This window comes from Acanthopagrus latus, chromosome 10 (assembly GCF_904848185.1).
Source record: "Acanthopagrus latus isolate v.2019 chromosome 10, fAcaLat1.1, whole genome shotgun sequence".
NCBI classification, from domain to species: Eukaryota; Metazoa; Chordata; class Actinopteri; order Spariformes; family Sparidae; genus Acanthopagrus; species Acanthopagrus latus.
This window is the reverse complement of record NC_051048.1, coordinates 12,295,037-12,320,229: the sequence shown is the minus strand read 5'-3', so window position 1 is coordinate 12,320,229 and position 25,193 is coordinate 12,295,037. Positions and strand designations below refer to the sequence as shown.

Genomic DNA, 25,193 nt, shown 5'->3' with positions numbered 1-25,193 from the left:
CGAGCAGAGCAGCCAACGGCTCCAATAATTACATTGACATTCCAATACACCTTCCTAGTGATGAATTTTCTTAATTTAGTCCAATTTTAAACTATTACGAGCCGGTTTTCCTAACATTTCTCCTGAAAGGTTAACAGTACATGTTAACAGGGTAAACAGTTTAAATAATATATATCACCATGAAACTTCCTCAGTCTATTTCTTACATTTCCTGAATTTATATGCTTACGTATACATAGGAGGCATTATCTGCACTAATTTGCACACATTTCCAGAACAGAAACGTGAACTAAAACAATGTCGTCAATTAACATTTTGGTATTTTGAAAGCCAAACAACATCAGGGACAGGTTGAATTATATTTGTGTCATCCAGCCTCACTTCACATTCTTGCTCCTGACAAAAGGTCAAACCATTCCAACCCAATGTCTGTCTGAACAGTGTAGTATAAAGTGCCAGACTCTACTGAAGTGCTGTTGTATAATATGGGTTACTTTATACTGAAAATCAAAACAAAAAAACAGCAGCCTGTACCTTGTCACAGTCTAGGCTTTTGTTCTTGTCCTGCTTGCTCTGCTTGGTGGGACTCTTCACTTCCAGTATCTGACAGAGGACAGGGGAAACACATTGAGTCATGGTGACTCTGCTGGACTTGCAGCTAAATACATTCACACCTTGGTTCTCCTTGTGGTACATTAAATTGCACGGACAAAATACCTGAAATCTGATATAATATGATAATCTTACCTGGTTATTAGTAGTCTTTAATAAGGGTGGGGCTTCATTGCGGGATGGGGGTGAGGGTGAGGAGCTGTCACTTTCACTGCCATTACTTAAACTGACCCTGGGAGTAACAGGAGGAAAGAACAAACTCTTCAGTTAAGGTTAGTTTTTTGGCAATCCCAGTATTTAAAGCTGAGTTTAAGTTCAGTTAGCAAAAACATCCTGCAGACATAGAGCAGCATTGCCATTCATGTGGATTTGTGTTCACCTAATGTATGTAAATCAAATATTCACTCTACTTTTAGCTCTGTTTTGGTCTCTACACACTTCCCGGGAAGAAATATCTGGCCCTTTAGCTGCTTAATATTTCAAATGTCAGTTTATAACCATAAAATTAGCTATATGAGGCTGAAAAAGCTCCATTAGATTGGTGATAATTCTCTGTGGGTTCATCACTGAAAGCGACACCTTTCACATTACATAGTCAGTTCATTCATTGTGAGTATGGCAAGATAAATGTGTGCAGCTTTAAAGGTGCCAGATTACAGGGTCTTGATGTAACCAGCACAGTGGTTTAAACCCTCATATCAGTCTGTACAATGCCAAATGATTGACATCTCTATACTATAGTTAATAATGCTGCCTTTACTGTTAGGGTATAGCCAACCTAGAAGCATATTTATAGGCACTTAGCTGGGGGTACAGTGAAGTAAACCGAGGGTTAAGTGTAAAGACAAGTTCTAACTGGAGTCTTGCACACAATGGGCTAATCAGAGCCCCATGCTAGACCCAGACTTGCTTTTGACTGCACCGTCCTCTTGTAAGAACAAGCCAAGTCCCACTCAACTGAGAGGTTATAAATTAAATCCCCAACAACCCTAACTATGTGTCTATGAGCACAGTTTCAAACAGTTCACTCAACAACCTGGCTTGTTTGTGACCAATTACTAACCTGCGTTGATGGTGTGTGAGATGTGTGTGTGGTGGTCGCTCCACGTCGGAGTCCATGTCATTGTCGTCGTCGTCCTCTGAATCGTCATCATTGTCGTCTGAGTGCAAATCCTGCATGACTGACTGCAACGGGCCCAGCACTGTGAGTCAGTGTGACAGAACACATGAGACCAGAATTGAATTGAATTGAGTTTCATTAAAAAAGTATTCAGACACATTTTGTTATGTTGCAGCTTTATCCTTAAATCATTGAAATACATTTCCCCCCTCAATTTACTCAGTGCACCAACATGAAATTTAGCTCAGGTGCCTCCCATTTCTCTTGATCATCGTTGAGATGTTTCTTCACCTTGGACTGGTGTCCACCTGTACTAAATTTCCATGATTGGACATGATTTGGAAAGGCGCACACCTGTCTATACAAGGACTCATAGGTGGCAATGCTTATCAGAGCAAAAACCAAGCCATGAGGTTTAGGAACTGCCTGCAGGGCCCAGAGACAGGATTGCGTCGAGGCGCAGATCAGGGGAGCACTACATAATCTTTCTGCTGAATTGAAGGTCTCCAAGAGCACAGTGGCCTCCATAATTCTTAAATGGAAGAAGTGTGGAAAACCCAGAACTCTTCCTAAAGCTGGCATTTAAAAGACTGAGCGATCGGGGGAGAAGGGCAGGGTAAGAGAGGGCAAGAGAATGGGAGAAACTTCCAGCAGGACAACCATCATTGCAATACTCCATCGATCTGGTCTGTATGGTACAGTGGTCAGATGGAAGCCTAGTTTGGCTGTAAATATAAGCGTCGTGTCAGAAGGAAACCAGGCACAGCTCATCATCTGCCCAATACCATCCCAATGGATAAGCATGGTTGTGGCAACATTTAGCTTTGGGGGTGTTTTTCTGCAAGGACTGGGCAACTGGTCGAAGATTCACCTTCCAACATGACAATAGCCCTAAGAACACAGCCAAGACTACACAGGAGTGGCTTAGGGACAACTCTGTGAATGTCCTTGGATGGACCAGCCAGGGCCCTGACTCATACCACTTCGAACATTTCTAGAGAGACCTGAAAATGGCTATCCACCGATGGCCCCCATCTAACCTGAGAGATCTTGAGAGGACCTGCAGAGAAGAAATTCCCCAAATCCAGGTGTGCAAAGCTTATGGTGGCACACCTAAGAAGACTCACTGCTGTAACTGCTGCCAAAGGTGCTTCAACTAAGAACTGAGTTAAGGATCTGAATACTTATGTCAATGTGATAATTCAGTTTTTAGACTGATGAGGGGAAAAAATATTGACGTACATAATAATCTTAGTAAAAGGCTGCATTACAACAAAATGTAAAAATCAACAACAACAAGGCAGCATATCATGATGTGAGGTGGCGTGATGATGGGATGGTCCAGTGGAGCTTGTGGCTGCAGAACCGCTGCTGGTTTGATTCTAGGAAGGCCAAAGACACATTTACACTTTTTCTTTTGAAAAAGGACACGGCTGCAGTTGTTCTATTGTTCTTGTTCTCTTGTTGTCCACAAATTCCACAGGCAGACCAAAGCGAACAATGTGTTAGTCCGTCTCTCAACTTCCTAACTGGCCTGTGGCTCTCAACTCTGAACCAACATGTTCCTACTGATGAGGTAAGTCGTAACAAAATAAGGTCCCATAATGGTCCCATATACACTATCCTATGGGATTTAGACAAATCAAACTACAGTGTGTGTGTGTTCATGGTAATCTAGGAATATGTCACCCAGTGCAACAGTGTGACTCACTAATGTGTTTTTAATAGTTTTCGGGCAACAACGTAACTATATAATAAAGATATAATTGTGTTTCCTTATAAAGACATCATAGAGTACAGGGAGACATATGTACACATGTTGCTGGATCAGCAGTGATGGGTGCTCTCGAGAATGGTATCATATCATTGACACCACAAAACTGAGAAGAGATGCACGAGTTTTCATGCATAGACAAGCTTAAAAGATATTCTCCATGCACATGTGAAAAGGGTGTGGGGGCCTCACAGGTCTCAGAGGAACTGTTACCTGTGTGGGTGGTGGCAGGAAGAGCCACCCTTTTCCTGATGATGAAGTCCACCACTGCATCCAAAGAAAATTACAAACACACAAGCAGAGGTCACCCTCAAGAAGAGAAACTGTTCCTTTTTGGACCAAACAATTCATTCTGGACTTCTAGAGCTTTTAAAACATTTTTCACGGTTTTTATAGTTTTGGACATCATTTTGGGCAGTTATGATGACATTCAGTCTATATTTTCATTGTACCGAGCTGTGAACAAACATAAACAGTGAAATAGGTTTCCAACACATGGCAGGATGACGTTATTATCCCACCCGTTTACCGGTTTTGAAGGTCAGAAAAAGTCAAAGTTGAATGAGGATGGTGCTCTGCTAGTATCACTGACTGACAGTGTTATTGTTTGTTTTCATTTTCAAATAAGTGATTTAGATTATTTACACTAAAATATATTTTAGCAATGGTTTAAGAAAAAACATTATCAGAATGAAATCCAAATATCTTAAAAATCAAGTCAGAATAGGTAACTAAATAGTCACATGTTGGACATCATAATCCTTGCTCTCCATCTCCTGCCTGCCTTGTCAGCCGTCACTATTAAATATTAGCCAAAAATCCCCCAGAAAATCTTTAAGAATACGAAAATTATCGCCATGCTTTGGATGCCTCTGCCAGTCAGGTTGCAGTTTATATCCATGGCTATCCATGACTCATACAATTCATGTAGAGTAGACTTTAATAATAAAGGGGTTGTGTTTCTTTGCGAAATGGAAGTTATCGCTTCTACTGACTTGTGTGCTGCTAACACTGGTTTAACTGATGTCCAGATGCTTGCTGTTGCACCTTGTTTTCTTTACTCTATCAGTCCTCTGAACTAAACTGTAAAAATGCACTCATATTTTATTCATATTAAAAAAACAAAACAAAACATGTGTATACAAATGAGCTTTTGACAGTGCTTATTTCCTAATAAATAACTTACAGAAAACTTGCACTAGGCTTGCTGTGGTAGCCAGTTATGCTGATGTCAGACTGTGATCGGGCATACACAGATTTCATTCGGTGCTGGGAATGTCATTTTTTTCCTATCAACCAAAGGGGCTGGTGGATTCTAAAATCATACTTTTTGGTCACAATTGTCTTGGTTTAAAATAAATAAATAAATCAATCACATGAAAATGAAAATGTTTTACTTAATTAAATAATCAAATTCTCACAAATGGTTAACCATTTTTTATTCGTTGTATGACGAATGGCATGGTACACTGTCTCATTATCTAATGCTGATTTGAAAGAGACAGCTTTGTCCTCACATAGCTTTTTACACAGATTGGCTAGGGGCTAAGCCATTGTGAATGACAAATCTTGATCTGCTATGAATGTGCACAAATGTATTTTTTGAAGGCAAACATGGGTGGTTACTGAAGCCGCAGAGGCAGCTGTAGCCATTGTACCTGGTAACGTACTTGTCTGACAGAGGGTACGGATTGAAGCTTTGTGACTGGTACCTAATTCGTAATAATCAAACACTTTCCTATGGCTGCTGCAGTACGGTAGCTTCTTCTAAAAGCGCTGCAGAAGCAAGATCCTGGCTCTCTCAATTTGTGGCACCAAGTGCTGAACGGCTTCCCATCTACATAATTTTCCCTTTTCCATGCCCAGCGTCAACTTAACTCCTCTCTCAAGTTAGGCTGTATCTTCGCCAGATTTAATGAACTATGCTTCCATTTGGGCTGAATTGCAGGGATACCTCACCACAGTCACGTTTCTTGGCAAGACCCATCCTACTCCACCTCTGATCGGCTAGTGCACGTTGGTCAGCCTCATACCATAGGTAGGTGGAACTATGTTTTTGCTGCGCTGAAGATGATTGGTTAAACCACGTCGAAAAACCATCCCATGCAGATTTTTTTTTTTAATGTTCTAAAATAGTAATACACTGGAAATCCAGCATAATGCCAGAGTACTTAGCAGACTTGAAGCAACACAGATATATTGCTGCCCTGACAGGTTAGATGTATAAATCAACTGAATGCTCCCTGTCAGATCTCCTGTCCAAATTGCGAACCCGCCACTGTGTCTTGATCAAATTCACTGCACCATTCAGCGACTACCGCATTTGGCCAATGGCAGGTGCTTATTTCCCACCCATATCCTATCACGTGACAACCGCCCCCCAGTCAGTCATCATACTTTTTTAATATACAAAAGTCCGGTGACAGATGCTACGACTAGAGGTGTCTACCCCACGCAGCAACAGAACTGCAGCACAACAGGAGTCACATTTAACTTTTAGCATGGCGAGATCTGACTGACAAGACGATGGTGGAGCATGTGCCATCCAAAGAAAGCAAATGGGCCTGCTTGGCAATATGTCATATTTAAACTCATATCAGCCAATCTGATAATGTTGGGAAAAAGAGTTGTTGGTGGTGTGCAGCCTGTTACATGCAGGTCTTCATCAAACAGCTCTAACTTCTTAATTTCTCCCACAGACTGAATAAAACTGCCCCCACACATTTACATATTTAAAAGGAATCCGCTGTCTACAATAAACGAACGTAAGCAGCGATAACTGAACACATTGCATTTGCTGTGGCTAGTCTACTCCCAAATAAAAGTCAACTTTGCTGAAAAAAGGTGTAGTTTAAGTTGGTGCTGAACAAACAAAAAACAGTGATAAAATAAAATACAACATTTGTGGGCCAGATTATGTTATATTTTTGACATCAGGTCACAGGCCGGACGGAGGGGGAAGGGGAAGGCAGTTCATGTCCCCTGCTCTATGTTACGGTTGGTCTCAGAGCCAACAGGTTGGATAACAAATAAAAATTCTGTCGCTGACACTGACCAAACAACTACACAATCCATGTGACTGACAGAAAAAGTCAATGAACATGACATCCGCTGTGACGTATGTAACCGATGCGGATAAATTACCTTGTCGTTTGTGGTGTGTGGGAGCAAAGCCTGAACTGGAGCTGGAACTGGCTGGACTGGGTTGCTCAGACTGGGAAAGAGAAGACAAAACAGAGCAGTGATAAATAAAACACACATGACACAAAGTCAGGTTTGATCAATACAAGTCAGTTAAAAAAAATATATCAATTAAAAAAACATCCAATATGGGCAGATATTTGCCATGTTGACAATCTTGCCACATTCATGCCATAATATCTTCAGCATTCCTTCTCCTATTTTGTTCTGGCCACATTAAATGAAAGTAACAGTGCAGAGAAAGTAACACTACATCTGCACTGCATTATTTAGTGTGGGATTGATTAATATAAAATGAAAAGGCCAGTACATCACCAGGCAGTGATGGGTAGCCAGCACCTCTGCTATTGTTCTATATCAACTGGAACCTTTGAGAGGGGAGGGCTCCATCATCATATAAAGAAAACATTATCAGCATTTTACCCAGACAATTTTTAAAACATTTTTTTTTTTTATCAATCTTACTTTTAATTTAATCTCACTTTTGAATATAGACTACATGCTATTTACCTCAATCAGTTGCAAAAGGTATGAGACTTTCTTACCAGACAAGATCAATGAATATCAAACTTAATTTATCAGAAGGTGCCAAACACTGGATGTTATTAGAATATTGGAGTGCCTTGGTATTATAGACAATACTCAAAAAAGGGTACAAGCATGGCTCTGGTTACTTTGGATACAGGGTATGTGTTAGTTGGGTATTCTATATAAATTACTAAAGTGATTTGGCCTCAATAAAATGCAATTTGGTGAATTAATAGTACTTATCATGATCTTAGAGCAAGGATTAAGGTAACTGTAAACCTGTCTAACAGGATTCAGAGGTTCAAGAGAGGGCTGTTGTCTGTCTCCTCTTGTCTTAGATTTATATGTTGAACCCTTAGCACGAGAAATGAGTGAAGACCTGCAGTAGGTCCATATAGGTCATAATGTCATTATTTATCTTAAACAACTAGATATATGTGTCACAAACCTAATGGACTTACTGAACACCACTCTTTCCACATTCTCTCATTTAATATTTTTCCATCCATACAAATCAGAAAATCATATAATCTGAAATGCAAACTAAAATAATGAAGCAGAAAACAATCCCCACAACACGTGTTAAAGAAAACGGGAACTTGTAGTTCAGCATTGTCAGTGGTAGTATAGGAGACTGTATGCAAAATCCATTTTTCAAACAGCCACCTGTAGAGACAATTCTTCGGGAAGAATGTTATATGTAATTCCCCCAGCTCAGAGACAACATTTTTTTCAGAGGACTCAACTTGCTGGAGATGATATGGTTTTGTGAATGCCTGCCCTGATCATATTACTAGACCAAAATGAAGAACACTGCATGTTAGCGGCCAGCTGGCCATTGACTCGAGTCTTGAGGTGAGGTTAAGTGCTGCTTTTAACAAGCTGTGAGGTGGCACATTAGTGCGTCTCTGTCAGCACTAATTCTTTGAAGTCATCCCGGTGTGTCAGGGCCCAAAGCCAATGTCTGAGCGGCTCTACAGCAGGCTTCACCTGACAAAAGCCAGGCTCTCTTTACTGCTCGTGCCTCAGGTCTTACATTTAGCTTGATAAATCACAGAGTTTAATGATGTGCCACACAACTGCAGCAACAAACAGTAGAGAAACATAAGTATGCTTATTACGTTAGTGTGGAATCCCAAATCATGTATAGGACTGCAGTAAAACAATCACCACATCAGTAAATCACAAGTCAATTATGAGTGTGTGCCAGGGTGTTCACAGACGTAGGGACCTTAAATCTCTTCCTCTTGCCTGATTTTATGTTCAAACACAAGAATTGCTTGTTGCATCTTGATCATTTCTGGTTCCACTGAAACACAAAATATGCACCCATCTTCAACCAAAATAAAACAGAATAAGTTAGCCTAGAGATGGCTTGGTGGAGCCAGGACAGAACTGCTTAGCTGCTCAGAGCCGGCCAGCTTATTTTTATATTCTGTAATGTTGACCTGAATTACACACACAAGAATTGTTTGGTTCTAACATTTAACAAAGATTAATGACGGTATATCACTTCACTTTAGAACACTAGGACAATAGTGAAATATATTATGAAAAATTGATTATATGGATTATATTGTAATAAATCATACTGTGCAACTCTATGAAGCTTGGCAAGACTGAGTTTTTTCATGGCAGTGTAATTGTTTCAAACTAGACAAACTAGTAACAAGGTATAGATTTCACTAATAAAAGAACCAAGATATTAGAGTAAACCGAATCAGCATACAGTAGAACTTGAATCCCTACGAATGAAAGACAATTTAAATGAACTGTCTCAAAGTTAATATGCTATTACAGAGGGCAGTGAAAGCTGTTTTTAGATGTTGCAACAGGGGAGTCATGTCACTAGTTTATGAACATTTAGACCCCGCCAATCAATCAGCCACATCTGTTCTCTGCAGTTATCCCAGGTATGCACAGGTGAGAGAATGGGCAGTGCTCCAAGAAATACAAATACTTTTTTCCCCCTACATTACTGACACTTGTACTTCTGTTAGACTTCATTGTTGAGTTGCAGGAACTGCCTGTTGGCTGCGTTGGGAGATGAGACGGGGGAATGCTAATGAAACAATAAGTTTCAAGCAACAGCCAAGAAAATATCTGTGCCAATATGGTTCATAGTTATCAAATATCTTGAGATTTCTGTGGGCAGTCTTCCTTTTGTCATCATTCCAGCAAACCACATGGACTCTTTAGTTCACATCAGAGGACAATCATGCCTCATGATAAAATGTTTCCTCTCATGACTGTAACAAGTGATCTAACATTTCATTGGTGCACGCTGGATCCAGTTTGACTTCAGACATTTAGTTTATTCCATTTGCAGACTCAAAGTAGCAATTTCAGTTAATAATAATTAGCTTAAAGGTTCCTCTTTAAGGAATTTAAATGCGCCCTATTGAAAATGACTCCCAGAAGTGTTAGGCTGGGTCAAAGTAGCAATGTTCATGAAGCCAGTGAGAAATGTTCTCTCACTATAAAGGCCAAGATGGTCTTGTAAGAAACAAATTCAAGACTATTGGGTAAATAAATGCCATCAGATAGAATCAGGATTTCTCCAGGCTTTGACAAATTAAACTTAAAACTTTTAAATATGATACAGAATGAAATTGAATGTCTGTCATAGCCATACTGGTCAAAGAACAGCAGTTACTGTCCTCACATTGAAATACACAGCATCAAGCCACCCTCAGCTCAGAATAAAACCTCTGCATGTCCTTCTTTGTGTGAGTGGAAGTGGGCTTTTGAAAATAACACTGTGAATCTGTGCACACAAGTTGGCTGTCAGTTTGTTTGCTCATTGCCACTAAAATCTTTACTGCACAAAATGATGTCTAGAAAAAATATTTATGATAAAAACAGAAACTGTTTTAGCTCAGGAGATGAAGTTAGCTTTAAACTGAGTGCTTGTGTAGTCTGTCAAACACTGGCCAGCTCTAATCACTGTGATACAGTCATCTGTTGCCCTCCAACCCCTTCAAACAGTGCTTTTAGAAGTGTGGACAGCTCATAAATTTGAGCAAGTATGCAGTGTGAGTGCCCAGGGTGAAATAAGCACATCCTCAAATCAGATGTGATTTGCTGTATCAAACTGAGTGTTATTCCCTGCTTTACATTTTCAGGTTTGGGATAACATCCAGCAAAAAAGTCTGGAATCACTGGGAGGTCAATCGACTAATCAAGTGCAGTTTTTCCTGTGTCTGCTTGTGTTTTCTGTGCTTGCAGTCTGTTTCTTTTTACTGTGTATGTGCTGTAAAATGTGTTTCTCAAGTTGTTTTATTCAAGGCCATGTTTTCTCAAGCTGCAGTGTGTTGAGCTTTCTAAGACTTCAGTCCATTGAATGGCATACAAATAAACTGAGGAGCTTCATCCCACTGATGCAAAAATCAAATACAAACATTGTCACCATTACACAATCATGCTCATTAATTTGCCATCAAGTCACTGCAGGAACTTAATGAAACATTAACACCCTCATGGGTTGGGTCGTGCTATTACTTCCACTGTTCTCTGCCCAGCATGGGGAGGAAAGCTGGGCCCTACTGCTGCACTGGTGCTAAAAGCAAGTTCAAGGTACTTTCAGGGGCTGTCCATTGTGATTCGTCAAGCACATGATGTCACATCTCAACAAGGAAGACTCAACAACAATAACCAACATTTTTCTGCTGCATCTGTATTGACCAGGACAACTAACACTGACTGGATTTTCATTTGCTATGAACTTAAAATTCAACTGGTGATGTGGATTTAAAATGTTTAGGTCTTAAGGGAGCTTAAATGCATTTGAATGTAAGCATAAAAACCCAAATTAAAAAAAGAGGAAGCTGCTACTGCAAACCAGAGCTGCCCAAGAAAATAAAAGTGGTGAGAAGCAACCTTCAGGAGAAACATGAGAGAAAAAGAGAGACGAGAGGACAAAAGGCAGAGCAACTTCAATGGTTGTCACCTCCTACAAACAGCACACAGCTGGTCTGTTGGTTTATGGGACAGCTTCTTCACAGTGCCATAAATCTTACCACCCCTCCTTTTTTAAAGCCTTTGTCCTGCTTTACTCAAAGCCACCAAAGCTGCCCTCTTCAATGAAAATAAATAGTCTTTAGTTGGAGTTTGCTGGCATCAATCTGGTGTCTTCTCTTAACTCTTGGCACAGTTAGGACAGCCATACAGAAATGCCAGCAAACGAGACCAAACTGACCAAGACTATTTGGTTTGCTTGTCTAATTCAGCAGGGGCTGTCCAAACAGAACTATTTCAATGTGAATTAAGAAGCCTTTTAGTATGACACTGTAGATTCATTCAGAGCCAAATAATTTATGCTAAAATGGTGCAGTTTGCAATACAAATGTATTAGCTTTATTTTCACTCATATCGTAGTTAACCTGTTTATTGATCTATCTTTTGCTGGCTGTAAACATTTTATTTCCTTAACATCTACTGAGAAGTGTGAAAGTAGCGCCCCAAAACCCCTGGGTGTATCAATCCAGACAGGTGATCTGTGTCTGTCTGTGGCAAAATCCACTGTTCTTATGTGGCATGTCTGGGAGGAAGTGTTCAAAGACTTTGTTTCAGGAGGACGGAACAGATATTAGTTGAAATGTCTAAATTATGGTAAGGAATCTACAACTTTAACCAAAATTAAATATTTCCTCATTTAGCTTTCTACCAATGATAAATATTTTCTTTAAACTGTTATACATTGTAGGTTTACTTGGACTTACTTGGTATTATTATACAACACCTAAAAACATGCACTGATGTGTCAAATCTGGAGTTCCCTTAGTAAGTCAGTTATCTAACCAAAACTCAACATTTTATCTTTAATATTGTTTTATGTCCATGTTAAAATTAAAATGTTGTATGTATATTTACTCAACTGTATTTGTGGAAAAAATACACTTAAGTATAAAATCCCTGATCTTTAATACTGTTTTTTCCCCCAAAATTAGCGGGTCTACACAGGATTTTTAAACCCCACTACAAATTGCCTCTTGACCCTATTCCCACTTCCGTCCAATAGACCCATTGTGAAAGAAGTGTCTGTTAAAAGGCGGATGAACCATTTTGACAGTCACAACCTCCGTGAAATGACATGACTCCGTTTTAGCCTTCAAAACACCACTGGAATGGTGTCACAGGAATGAACGGTGCACTGTCTCAAACACTATGTCCAGTAATAAACCTTCCTTAATAGACCGCATCCCAAATCCATTCCTTATTTATGCACCACCACCAGATGTTGATAACGCATCATCACTTTGCGTGGCGGAATTTATCGCGTTAAGCCAGGGTTTTTGGTTAGATCAAAGCTGTAATATGTATGTAAAAAAACCAGGGTCTACTGCAGAATACATTGACCAAAGTGTAAATGGTGCATTTAAACATCCCCACTGCACACAAAAGCTCAATCTTAGCAGGGTTTAAGTGGGAGATTTGACCAGCGGAAATGTTGTTGTCATCTGAACTCTGTTAATAACCAAACTCTTTGCCTCGTTACCTACGACAATAATGATCCTTGCAGGTCTCAAAAACAAGCAACAGCCACTAAGGTTGTCACAACATCAGAATTGAACATTTTGATTCAATACTAGGTCTAAAAAAGATTATGCTCAATTAAAAAAAAGTCCCAAGCACACAAAGAATATACAACGTACATGGTGTTGCTGCAGGAAAACTCATTTAATTGACTGAAAATTTTATTTTGGATTTTTATATCGTGCAGTACTTTTGACGCTACTGAATGAGATATCATATCACATAAACCACTTAGTATGGAAAAAAGTTTCGAAATATCAATCCATTTAGACCGCAACAGCCACTGGCCAAATGCCTGTAAAACCTGGAAAAAACAATGGTAATCTATTGAGCAGCAAATCAAATCTGAACATCACTAGCCATAAGGCAAATGGATAAATAGCTAACTTTGCTCCTGCATTCTTGTAATGCCACATATTTTTCAATTTGAAGGAGAAAAAAAAAGCATATGCACATTGTTAATACTAAAGATTTACTTGTACAATCAATGGTCGTTTTAACTGTTAAAAACTGTAATCATTTAAAAAAAAAAAGTGTTGATAGTGTCCAAAGGTGCTAAGAAAGGAAAAAAAAACAAGCTGGGTGAGAGCATTAATGGGGTAAGCAGTTTTCGGAGACAAAGTGCCAGATATTAAACTAGTCTGATTTTACTTCAACCAAAGTTTTGTTATAATGTTCACACAACATTAACATCATCCTTGTAATATCACAAAACACAAGGCACATGAGGACATTTTAACAGTGGGCTGTTACAGTAGATATCTGTGATGATGTGAGCTTTACACAAAGTTGTGCAGGTGACAAATCACTCAGCCTATGCCCACATCCAGCGTGCTAAAAACAAAGTTCTCATGCTAACACGCCAGCCTGCTTTCCCTTCATGTCATCACCTACTCCACATTTCCTCCTCTCTGCTGTTTCTGGCCCAGTGCTCAGTGGAAAAGACTGAGATCAAACAAGTGGTCACATGAGAAATGAGAGCGGCGTTCTGTGTCCGCCCGGCACTCGGCCACCGGGGTTGCTAGCCTGGGGAGAATCAAACACCTGGCATTTGTCACCCCACATCCCCCTTTACAACCGACCCGACCCCCAGTCCCTGTAGGAGAGCTTAAAAAGGCATTTACATACAGCACAGACAAAAACACAGGTTCTGCTAGTGCTAAGTAATAACTCCCCTGGCTAAACAAGCTGCTCTACAGAGAAAGATTCATAAAGACCCACGCTTTGTACAAGCATTTGTGAATAGAAATGAAAACACTGTCACATAAAAGAAAACTGCTCAAAGCATGGGGATTTAGACTGTTCTTCCACAAACGCTCACCCTTTTTCTTCCTTCAAACGCTAAAAGGATTAAAGGGGAACACTATGCTATTCACTGTCGTGTCTCCTCTTTCTCCTCAGGTGTTGTAAAACCATAAATCTTTCTTGTCTACTATTTGGCTTTTAAACAGCCCTTCTTTATGGGGAGGTTCTCTAACAAATGTGCGTGGACCAGGCAACCCTGTCAAATGCCTATTCATGAAAGCAGCCACTGTAGACAAAGTTTTTTTTAACCCTGCTCTTGAGGTGGAGGTACAGAGGAATACCTTAGGTTTGTAAGTGTGCCAATTCCAATTTTTTTTTCTCGATACAAACATATTTAAAGTGTATAAAATCAGGCAATTGCAATCCATTAAGCATCAAAACTGCATCTTGAGACTATCTTCAGTTTTGTCCACTTCCTGTTGGGCCACCCAGACGAATGCAGCTGAACTCCCACTAGGTTTATTGGTGCCCACCCCTTCTTCCAATTCCCCTGCCAAACCCCCCAAAGTCCAACAGACCACCATTAAAGAAGATTCTCTCGCTGTTGGTCATTTGATTTTACAGCCTTTCCATGCAGAAGAAGGACTGAACGACAACAATTCCTCCCCCTTAGAATTGGATACCATTCACAACCCCTCACCCAGTAAAGTGGCCTGAAAGCTCCAATCAGTAAGCACAATGTGCTGGACTTGTACAATGGCCCGGCGGCTGCATCTCCATGATGATAAATGGGGATATGTCTCCTTGCTGTAGGTGTATACATCTACAAATTCAGATCCTTCTCTCTCTGGACTGATCAAGAAATTTGAATAACATTTAAAAGTTGAAAAATATTCCAAAAGGATGTTCTACTTACATCTGATTTGGTTGACTGGTCCTCCATATCAGAGTCATTGGGGTCCACCAGATCCTGGAATGGTGGAAGTGTAGACACCTTCCTGCGCTCTGCCTCCTCACTTTCTGGTCGCAATTTACTTGATCGCATCTGCGATCTATCCTTCAAGAGTTTCTTATCCAAATGTTGAGCGTCTAATCCAGACGTCTGCTTCCCTAATGAATCCAACAATCCCTTTTTACGCTTTTTGGTGAGGTGATCATCACCTTCAGGGGTGGAGAGACGCTTGTTTAGCCCTGATCCGTGGTTCATTAACTCAGTCCGATGCTCCTTAGACAAAGACTTGGGTTCCTTGAAGCCCATTTTAGGATTGATATCTCGAAGGGGCTGGTTCTCTTTGGGTTTCCTGGAAGGTTCTTTGGGGGCTTTGCTGGATTCCCAGCCAGAGTCTCTGAAGGCACTTTTGGGCTCTTTCAAGTCTTTCGGAAGCTTGTCTTTGTGATCCTTGGAGGGTTTGTGAAGTTTGGAGAAGCTGCTGCTGTTAGTGCTGGTGGTTGTAGCGGTGGTGAGAAGGGTTGTACCGCTTCCTTTGGAGCCATCCTGTGGAATAAGCCAACAAATGAGAAACATCCTACATTGTATGAACACAATAATTACACAATAGGTTTAGATTTATTGGTTGCTGGCAGTCTAAATCATTTTAAACTGCATGATTGCAAGTCAAAGGGAAATTTTGGCCATTTTTGCCCAGCTTTGCATCAATACAATCTTGGTAGTATAAAACAATGGTAAACTCTCAATGTTGGCTGCACCTAAAGCCCCCCAATCTTTTGCATTTTCGCACGCAGGCATCCATGGAAGTTGTACCTCTTTCTTTCCCTTAGATCAAGTAAGGGGGTCTCACCAAAATCTGATCAACCTGTCTAAACTAGGCAGTGATGATAAACTATAAACTATACTTGTCAGCGGAATGTTTATGGACTCACTGCTGTGCAGTGATTGTGGTTGTTGTAGGTTCTGTACCATATACCACTATCTTTCCCACTGCTCAATACTTCTTTAAGTCAGAGAAAAAAGCACCAAGAAATTTTATCAAACATTTAGCATGTTGGAGCAGTATTACCCAGAATCATCTAAGCTTCCACAAAAAAAATAAGCTCAAAGGATTATGGAGTAGGGTAAAGGTAAATTCCACTTTAGGTCAGTGGGCATACATAATAGAGCAAGGGCATATTTAGTCACTAAGAAATACTGTTGTCTGAGGATGGTATTGGCCTGTATTTCTGTGAAAATAATTCAATAACCCTGAATACGAAAAACCAGGGCCTTTATTCATAGTCTCATCTTGTCTGAGCAGTGATCAAACGATTCTTTACAGCAGAAAAAAATGCCTCCCGTGATTATGTTGTCTTCTTGCAACTTTGGACTGTGCTTTAGACAAGCAAAACTATTAAGATGCATAGCTCCAAACAACAAAGTGAGCAAAAACCAGGCAGCTAGGTCAAATGAAGATTAATCCTCTGCCTTTTGCACAAGAGAAAACATGCATGCCACCCTGCAGTTTGGCATTGCCATCAGTGAAAAGAGGTCTATCCCAACAAAGAAAATCAAAAGGGTCTTCTTAGTCCCCATCTATAGGCTTAAAGAGCAAACTCGGGACGTCTTTTAAACTGTGCTGTTCAGCGGGGTGAAGGGGCCTTTTCAACAGGCACACATGTGCAACTTTAAAAGTGGAGCGAAGAGCAATGTGGAGAAAGGAGGAAATGCATTCCTTCCAACGACGGGGGGCCATTTGTCCCTGGGTCTCACCTCCAGCCCCGTTGTCAATATTTCATCAATGCAGTAAACCCATTAAAGCAGTCTAGACGACGGGGTGTGTTACAACTCTGCCCAATCACCTCTAAAACCTTTCATTTTGTCGATCTGCTGGTGACCTCGGGACCTCAGGATGTAAAGCTGCCGGCTCATTCTAAACTCCAGCATGCAGTGAACCCATTTCCCTCCAAGGGTGTCGTGACATAAAAACTGGTTTAGTGCTCTGGAGGGGACACACAATGCCTCCACTGCCGTCAACATTGAAGAGATCACTAAAGTGGCACTTTTTAACAAACCTTTCAGCACCGTGACATTGGCAGGTTAGCAGGTGACCTAAGTTGGTGTAAATCATGGAAGGACCTATAGCAATCATATTGTCAGTGCAGGATTAATAGTACATCATAATAGTAAACCGATACGGGATACATTTTTACTTTCAAGGAACTGAGTGTATTTTTGAGCAAGCTACATCAGAACAATTTTGGGACTCTTCTATTGTGACAGAATGCAGTTTATTATCTCTTTTCATGATCATACAAGAAAAATAATTAAAGTATGATGAAAAACTAGTAGACATAGAAGTATTTCTTATACTTCACATTTTTGTCAGAACTTCCCAGCAGTACTTAATTCCTGATGACAAAATTGAGAGAATTAATCATTTATGAGTGATAGGCTTCCTATCTATTGTAGCTAGCATTAGTGAGAGTGTTTGCTGGTCCGATGCCTGTCCACAACCAACATCAAAAATCATTTTCAAACAAGCATTACTGTTTACAGCAAGCAAGACAAAATATTCAAAAAAGAAATCAAAATCAAACTGAATTAAATCTAGGATTTTTTCCCATCTATGGCCTTTTTTCTGAAGGAAACGGGATGTAATGATTCTAAAAACCTGCATTATATAGCATGTTTTATTTTTTACCTTGATACCTTAACATAGTATTCTTTGCCATTCTTTTTTTTTTTTTTGGAAGGGGGGGGGCTGGGGGGGATCCTGCTCCACCAGTAATTCATCACAAACTCTGTGTTTAGACTGGAAACTGTTTCCATGTGAAGAGGGCCTCTCCTAACCTGGCTCTTGAATGACACTAGTTAAAAGGGAGTAAAAATAACACATAATGGAAACAACATGCCAGCTTATTGACATTCATGATTTACTGCTGCACAAGATACTTTGTCAAATCTCAAATGCTTCTTGGGCCATCATTTAGTTATTCCTCCATCTCCCTCTTAAGTTCTCCTCACTGATACTGTACATTATAATCTGAAAATTCTATGCATAGCAGGTTATAAAAGTACAGAGTGGAAAATGTGTGCCTCTTCAAACCCACAGAGATTCACAGCATGTCTCTGAGTCAGTGAAGTGAGTTCTTATGGCTAAGCAGCAGCCAAGATATAGTTTGCTTAAGCCAAAGGTGGATGTCTTTGAAATCCCAGAGTTTAAATATATTTGACATATTGAAGCTGCCAAATATGTGGGGATTAGCGTCTGGAGACTAAAGACGTAAAATGTCTTGAAGCTGGGTGGGGCTGAGAGTGGAGGCAGAGGAGAAGGTTGTCTAGCTCCAGGCTGTGGCTGGATACAACACTGACCTTTGACCCCTGGAAGCTTTTGCCCTTCTTTGGCTCGGAGAAGGTGGACGTCAGCGAGCTATTGGTAAGTGTAGGCAGCTTCAGGTGCTGGCCGAACAGGGAGGTGGAGCCCTCCTGCATTACCATCACCTGCCAGAGTAACAGCAACAAACCAAAATGTTTAGAGGCTTTGCTTTGAAAGATGCTGCTTTGGGCCACAGTCATAAAAGTTGAAAAGTGGGCTGGGCCCGGACATTAAATCTGTTTTGTTCCTACAGACATGCAGTATCAAAAGTTATTGGAACTAGCATTGAAGGCCTGGCCATATTCTTAGTCTTATGCATTTATTCTCTTAAAAGATCCAATTTAAAATTACATTAAGGTAATATATTCTATTCCAAGAAGTCCAAAAATATGCATTATTGGGATTCCTTACACCAGCTGATATTGACTAAACCTTATATTTTAAGAATACCTGAAAGTGTCTCAAGTACCTTATTTATGAAATGCAGCACATCATCAGCATGTAAATCTTTTTTTGGGTGTTTTTAAGAATTCCCAGCTTTATTAAAAGAGAATACAGCATTTCTGTTATTTGGCATTATAATTCAAATACATGAATAGTTTAAAATTGGGGTTATATGCCTCATTTCCAGGAGTGGCTGAGATGTTTCATATCAACTCATGTCTGCAAGCTCAGAACTGGAACCAGGGTGTGGACAGCCTAGCTAAGATTAAGACCAGAAAGCAGTGAGAAACTGCTAGCCTGGCTCGTTCCAAGTAAATTTGGTTTTGGTTTGGTTGAGTGGTCCAGTATGAACAAAGAGAAGGCTTTTAGGGAGACTTTTTTGTAATGACTCTTTAATGCCTCAAATGTCTACAGAGCACACATTCAAACATCCAAATATGCCCTTTTTTGCTGGAACATCTCGTAGTCATTACAGGGCTAGAAAAATGGCCAGAATACAAAAGTAAAGACAACATAACTGCTTCAGTGTGCTATACTAGAGAGCTACACAATGGTGAATCACCCAGCCAGGACTACATCATTACAACAAAAACAATTTGAAATCATTTTAGAGAGGTATGCAAATCACCATTAAAACACATCTGTATCATCAATGACACACAAAGCATGTTGGAAATCTTACTTTTGAGTCTTCTGTACTTCGTTTGTGAGGATCCCGTTGCTGTTAAAGAGAGGGACAATGAAAGAGACTGATAATTATCATCTACACCTTGATCCTATAAAATACCCAAAAAAAAAAATTAAATTAAAAAAAAAAATTTAAGATGAAATATTATTCCTGTTATTGTCCAAATCTGTGGAACAGAGTGTGGTAAAGTAACTTTGAACTGAGTGTACCTGTAGTAACACTGAAGATCTTTTAGTAATAATTTCTAACCCTAACCCTAACCCACAATAGAGAACGTGAGTTTGGACATGTTCTATGTCAGCACTTGAGCCCTTTCTGAGGCTAGGAAGGGGGTGCAGGGCAAAGTAAATACAAAGCACTTAGCTCCAGTCATAAAACCTCCAGACTACAGGGGTCCTCTGGCCCGGGGCCAATAGACTGACTGCACCTGACACTGAGGAAGCAACTAGGGATGTCCTGAGCTGATCCCAACATGTTTTCATGGTTCTGTATCAGCTATAATAAAGCTGATCCAAACCTGACCCTGTGCTCACTGAACTCTGCTGTGTTTTGTCCACATGAGCCTGCTAATGTTGGAGCACTGCTCTCCTTAACGAAAGCTGGCCTTTAAACTGCAAAATTAATGAAAATGAGTGTGAGAATGTGAAATATTACTTGGTTGCACTGCTTATAGACTGATATCTGAGTTGGCAAAAGCAAAGGCTTTCTAAACTCTTCTGCTAACTGAGCTGCTATTCTCCAGCATTTGGGTCAATAGCTTGTAAAACGTAAGGTGTGCAGAATTTAGAAGCTACAACAGTTTTTTAATGTGTTGAATACATATTAAAGTCACATTTAGGTAAATATTAATACACTATTGTGAGTAAGCATCAGCAAATGATTGGAGAGACAATGCAGACCGATCCAGCTCAGAGAGGCCCTGCTCATGGACAACCAGACAACAGTGTTTTATGAAATATCTATTTGAAGGTAAGCAATCCCACTTTTATAGAACTGGCTTACTCTAATCTATATTAGAAAATGGACGTCCACATGAAACAAGGAATTGTATTATTTCATACCGAAACCGGGTAGAATAGAACCAAATCTTTGCATAAACAGAATCGTCCCTGAATTGTATCATAGCCGATGTATCTAGATACATATTGGATCATCTTATAAAGGCAGAGCACACCCCTTTAGGGGAGGTTAGGTTAAAACTTGTACAGAGTACAAGGACATGTGGCGTCCACAGTCACATTTCTCTTGTGAATGACAGCTGTGGGGCATATGAGTGAAAAAAGAGCAATTCCACAGGTCTGGATACATTTGTGTGAATATTGTGTGAAATTAACAGACTGTTCCATGAAGAAGAAAGGGCAGGGTGCTATTTCACACAGCAAAGGTCATGTGTAATGTGTTAGGTTGTCACCTGACCATCTTCACAGACAAATGTCATGCTATACCAGCGTCTAGATCAGTAGTAGTTGACTTCACTTAAATTCAGGACGGCCCCCGAAAGCTCAAAAAACAATCGCAATGCCCTCCATTTCTATCGCCCATCCCTCCTTCCATCATAGTTGGTTTATGGTCAAGTTTACCTGCAATTCTTTTGCTTCTGCATTTCTCTGTTTATAATTACAACTAAAAACTGTTAGGTGGGCACTCCCACATTGTTGTTTGTTTTGACAAGGGAAGTGTCGACAATAAGATGCATCAGCCTTATTCTTTAACAAGATACACAATTACTTATATACGATTCAGGAAGCTGCTGCATGAGTGGCTTTTCTCGAACAGTTAATTTTACAGCATTCTTAGCAGGGCACTTGACCCTCTGCAGATCTACTGGCTAGTTTCCTGAGATGAAACAGATGTTGAATGATTGTGTATGTATGTGTGACACTGTATGACTGACTGCACTGAAGAATACAAAGTTTTTCCTGCTAGGCAGTTAAGAGACAATACTTTCACGGACTCCTACCCCTCCGGCTTTCAATAGCTTCCTACGGAACTCTTCTGTTGGGTTGTTGAAGGTGAGCTTCTCACAGCGGAGATGATTGACAGGCGGGTGGCCCTCCAGGTGGAGGAACAGGTCGTAATCAAAGCGAACCTTCTTCGGTTCTTCCTGAGGGAAAGTGGCGATCCACCGAGAGGGAAAACAGGAAAACAGTCATGATCAGTCTATCAGGACTTAACGAACATTACGTCTAGTTTGCTGTGGAGTAACAGTGTTAAATGTACCTTATTTTTGAAGTAAACTTCAATAGGCAAGATGAAGCCTGCGTATCCAGACTCCTCCACTTTGTATGGAGGATCCTTGCACACTGAAATGAAGAATACATTTGCAATTTAAGAGAGGCCACCTTCAGCACAAGGTGATTAACAAAGCTGAAAGACTGGTTTAGATTAATTTGGCTCTATAAAATGCAACACAACTACCCTCATCCAATCCCCCTTCAAGGGTGCTCTGCTGAACACCGACAGTCTAAACCATTATTATATATTTCAAACTCTCTCACCATTTTGGCACAAAGATCAGGGGAAGACGAGTACAAAATGTATGCAAGTATTGCCCTTGCTCTGAAAGCCTTTCAGTGTGTCACTACATGTACTGAGCCACTAAACCTGCAGCTCCGTTCTCATGAGATCTCATTAACTCCTACTTCCATTGCCTGCACCGACACAAAAACGGTGGTTTAAATTAGAACCAGGGCCTTTAAAGCTTGTGAATCCACCCAGTTCACGACAAGGTGAAGACTTGTCCCATGGGCCTTTCAAAACAAACACACAGCACTAGAGCTCAGGTGTTCTTCCCTGGAGGTAAGTGTTTGTCAGCCACTCTCCCAATGGACTCCCAGAGAAAAACTACCAATTAAGTCCATCTATATATGACCTGAGTGTGCTGACTGAAAGTACACTTAAAAGCAGGTCTTGTCTTTGGTTCAGAGAATGTCACTCTGGTGCAAAGGCATGAATGGAGGATATTTAAGATGACACAAGTGTATAACAACCAGAGGGAAATGTGAAAATGATTCATGCTGAGCCAACATCCTTTCCATCTTACAAAAAAAAATTGAAAAAAGCTTTATATTCTTTGGACTTTTTGTATTGACTTTTTGTAAGAGTCAGGGTTTTATTTATGAATGGAACAATGACATTACGATACTAAATATATACCATCAGACCACCACCACTGTACTGCTGTATCCTGAAAATGCTTGTAATCTGACACAATCAAGTTCCTCTGTAGGATCTTCATTAGTTGATCCCTGGGCTAATCACAATAATTTCAATAATTTTAATATATTTTCAATATTATTAGCATTTTTTCTCTTAGTTGTGTGATGGATAATCCAGTCAATTGTTTAGCTTATTAATTGAAATTAAACAAAGAAATCTTTATTATCAAAAATAAACAAAAACTGTTTTAAAGGAATTTAGCCCTTCATTACACTCTTCCAAAGAGTACAAATTCCATCATAGAGGCTTCTGAAACAACCTTGAATATAACCTTCTCTTATATGAGAAAGATGCTTTTTTTAAAAAAGCAACTGCTTTAAAAGCATTTTCGCTGCTATACAGCAATCCACTGAATGATAAGAATGTTTCAGTATTAACACAGCAGGATTAGACAGTAGCTCATGAATTAAAACTCACGTGAGCCAACAGATATATATCTGCCACTGCTGGGTGAATGTCATGTCATTTGCTGATATCAGTCAACAAGGTGAATTTCACCTGTTACTGATGTTCTGCTGTTGTATTGGTGCATGCCTATTAACCACTTCAGCTCTAGTGGCAATACACAACTACTGATATTGACAATTCATTTTTGACCCAAAAAAAAAAAATTATTCATGTTCCACTGACTTTGCTGGAACTTTCATCGATATCTGAGTGTAATCCTTAGCAGTTACATCCTCATTAAATTGAAATCAATATAAGTACATATCATATGCTCTGATGCTTGTAAACGAACCTTGACTGAAGTTTTATTTGTTAAATTATCACAACTTATGATGGAAAATTATCACTCATTTCAATTATTGCCATTGTTATGGTATTATAGTGCTGTGATACTATGGCAATATCAACAATCTATTAACAAAGAATATAGTAAAACATAATATATTCTTTTTTATCAAAAGAATCAAAGTTATTACAGTTACACTGAAAGCTACAGAGGAAGTTCACAACAGTATAAAATGTACACATAATTTACACATACCTCTATTAAAATTCAGGAAACAGTTGATCATGAGACAAACAACAGACTAAGAATCTGACTTTTGGTGTCAAACATCAGTTCTTGACAGTTGCTCAAAAAGCATTTGGTCTCTCACCTGTCCCCAAAGTGGACACTGCAGACTGCTAGAAAAACGTTACAGCTTTTCTGAGCATACAACTGACCTAATTGATTTTTAGTGATGCAGCAGACTTTGGAAATACTTTTGAGTCACTGGCTTTGGCACCAGTCACATCATCACTGTGCTCTCTTGTTTCTTTTTGGAGCCCCGCCCCCTCAGGGAGCAGCAGTGATTGATGGTTCGGTTGACTACGCCGAGGTTGACCTCACCGCTGGGGCCGAGCCATCCAAAACCCAATACCACTGAGCAAATATTATGGGTTAGGGTTAATTGTGCATGTGGGTCAGGTTCAATTACACCCTGCTAAAAGAGCCCATTCACCACCACACCTTTACACAAACCGAGGTGGAGGAGGAGATGAGATGAACTGCCCCAAAATGGAAAGAAAAATTCACACTGGAGCAGAAATGCTCTGTGCATGTGTTGGTATATTTTTCTTATTTGCATGGGTAGCTGGGTAGACATGATGTCATGCTGAGATATTTTCAGCTCAGCTACAGCGACCGTGCAATTAGAGCCAGACCAATCCCAGAGTTTTGAGGCTGATTACTGACTGATATCTGTAATTAAATGTAAAAACAAAACAAAACAAAAAACCTCTTAAAGAAAACACATCAATAGACTCTACAACAGAAAAACACAATAGAAATATAATTAATAAGAATTCCTTGCATTTGGTTATCTAAGAATGGTAACCAAATACTAATACCAAATACACTCCCTGATGGACAAATCAAGTGTGAACCCACTTTGACATCAACACACATCACATTAGTGATGTGGGTTTTTTTATTTTATTTTTTTTAAGCGGGCACACCACGGTAAAGAACTACATTCCCTTCTTATTGTCTATTTTACTCTTTACTTTGGCAGCAGTGCCACAATGAAGACTTGTATAAATACTGAACCAAGCATTTCATACAGCATGCCAGTGTTGTGGAGCCAAAAGAAGCTTGACAGTACACATCGTAACATTGAGATCTGTGTGTCTTCTTTCAGCGTGTTCTGATTGAGATCCTGACAAACAATGTTCTAATTTTCTGATCAGTAATTGGTAGCAGCCAATTCCACTTCCAGCGATTGGCCCCAAAATCTTGATTGGAGCGCTTTTACTTTTTGGTCAAGATCACATCACTTGATCACACCAGCAGCGGGAGCTGCCTGGCTCTCTCCTGCAGGGACAGGTTCTGTTTTCCAGGCGACAGTGTGACTATAAAGCACATCTCAATGTCGGAATGACCGTTGGATATCAAAATTTTGAGTTCAAAACAAGTTTACTGTATGAAGGAGAATGTACCTGCAGCAACGCTACTGCTTTGTGGTAGCATTTTTACGTCACCCGCAAGGACTCGTTTATGGCACCGGTCACTCGGGAGTAAACAGAGGCGAA

The 25,193-nt window shown here is 40.0% G+C and overlaps 1 protein-coding gene across 2 annotated transcripts in view; it reads right to left on the bottom strand.

Annotated features, from left to right (window-relative positions):
* mllt3 (MLLT3 super elongation complex subunit) overlaps positions 1 to 25,193 on the bottom strand; it is a 52,004-nt gene that overhangs the window by 6,982 nt on the left and 19,829 nt on the right. Inside the window, exons 3-12 of one of the 2 annotated variants that reach the window (XM_037112920.1) lie at positions 21,678 to 21,760; positions 21,418 to 21,561; positions 19,452 to 19,490; positions 18,322 to 18,450; positions 14,932 to 15,510; positions 6,651 to 6,720; positions 3,720 to 3,773; positions 1,676 to 1,814; positions 748 to 844; positions 535 to 603 (exon numbers count right to left, since the gene is read on the bottom strand). In XM_037112920.1, the coding sequence (XP_036968815.1) occupies positions 535 to 603; positions 748 to 844; positions 1,676 to 1,814; positions 3,720 to 3,773; positions 6,651 to 6,720; positions 14,932 to 15,510; positions 18,322 to 18,450; positions 19,452 to 19,490; positions 21,418 to 21,561; positions 21,678 to 21,760 (1,403 nt within the window). The remainder of the gene's footprint in view (positions 1 to 534; positions 604 to 747; positions 845 to 1,675; positions 1,815 to 3,719; positions 3,774 to 6,650; positions 6,721 to 14,931; positions 15,511 to 18,321; positions 18,451 to 19,451; positions 19,491 to 21,417; positions 21,562 to 21,677; positions 21,761 to 25,193) is intronic. The other variant, XM_037112922.1, reaches the window with a different exon arrangement.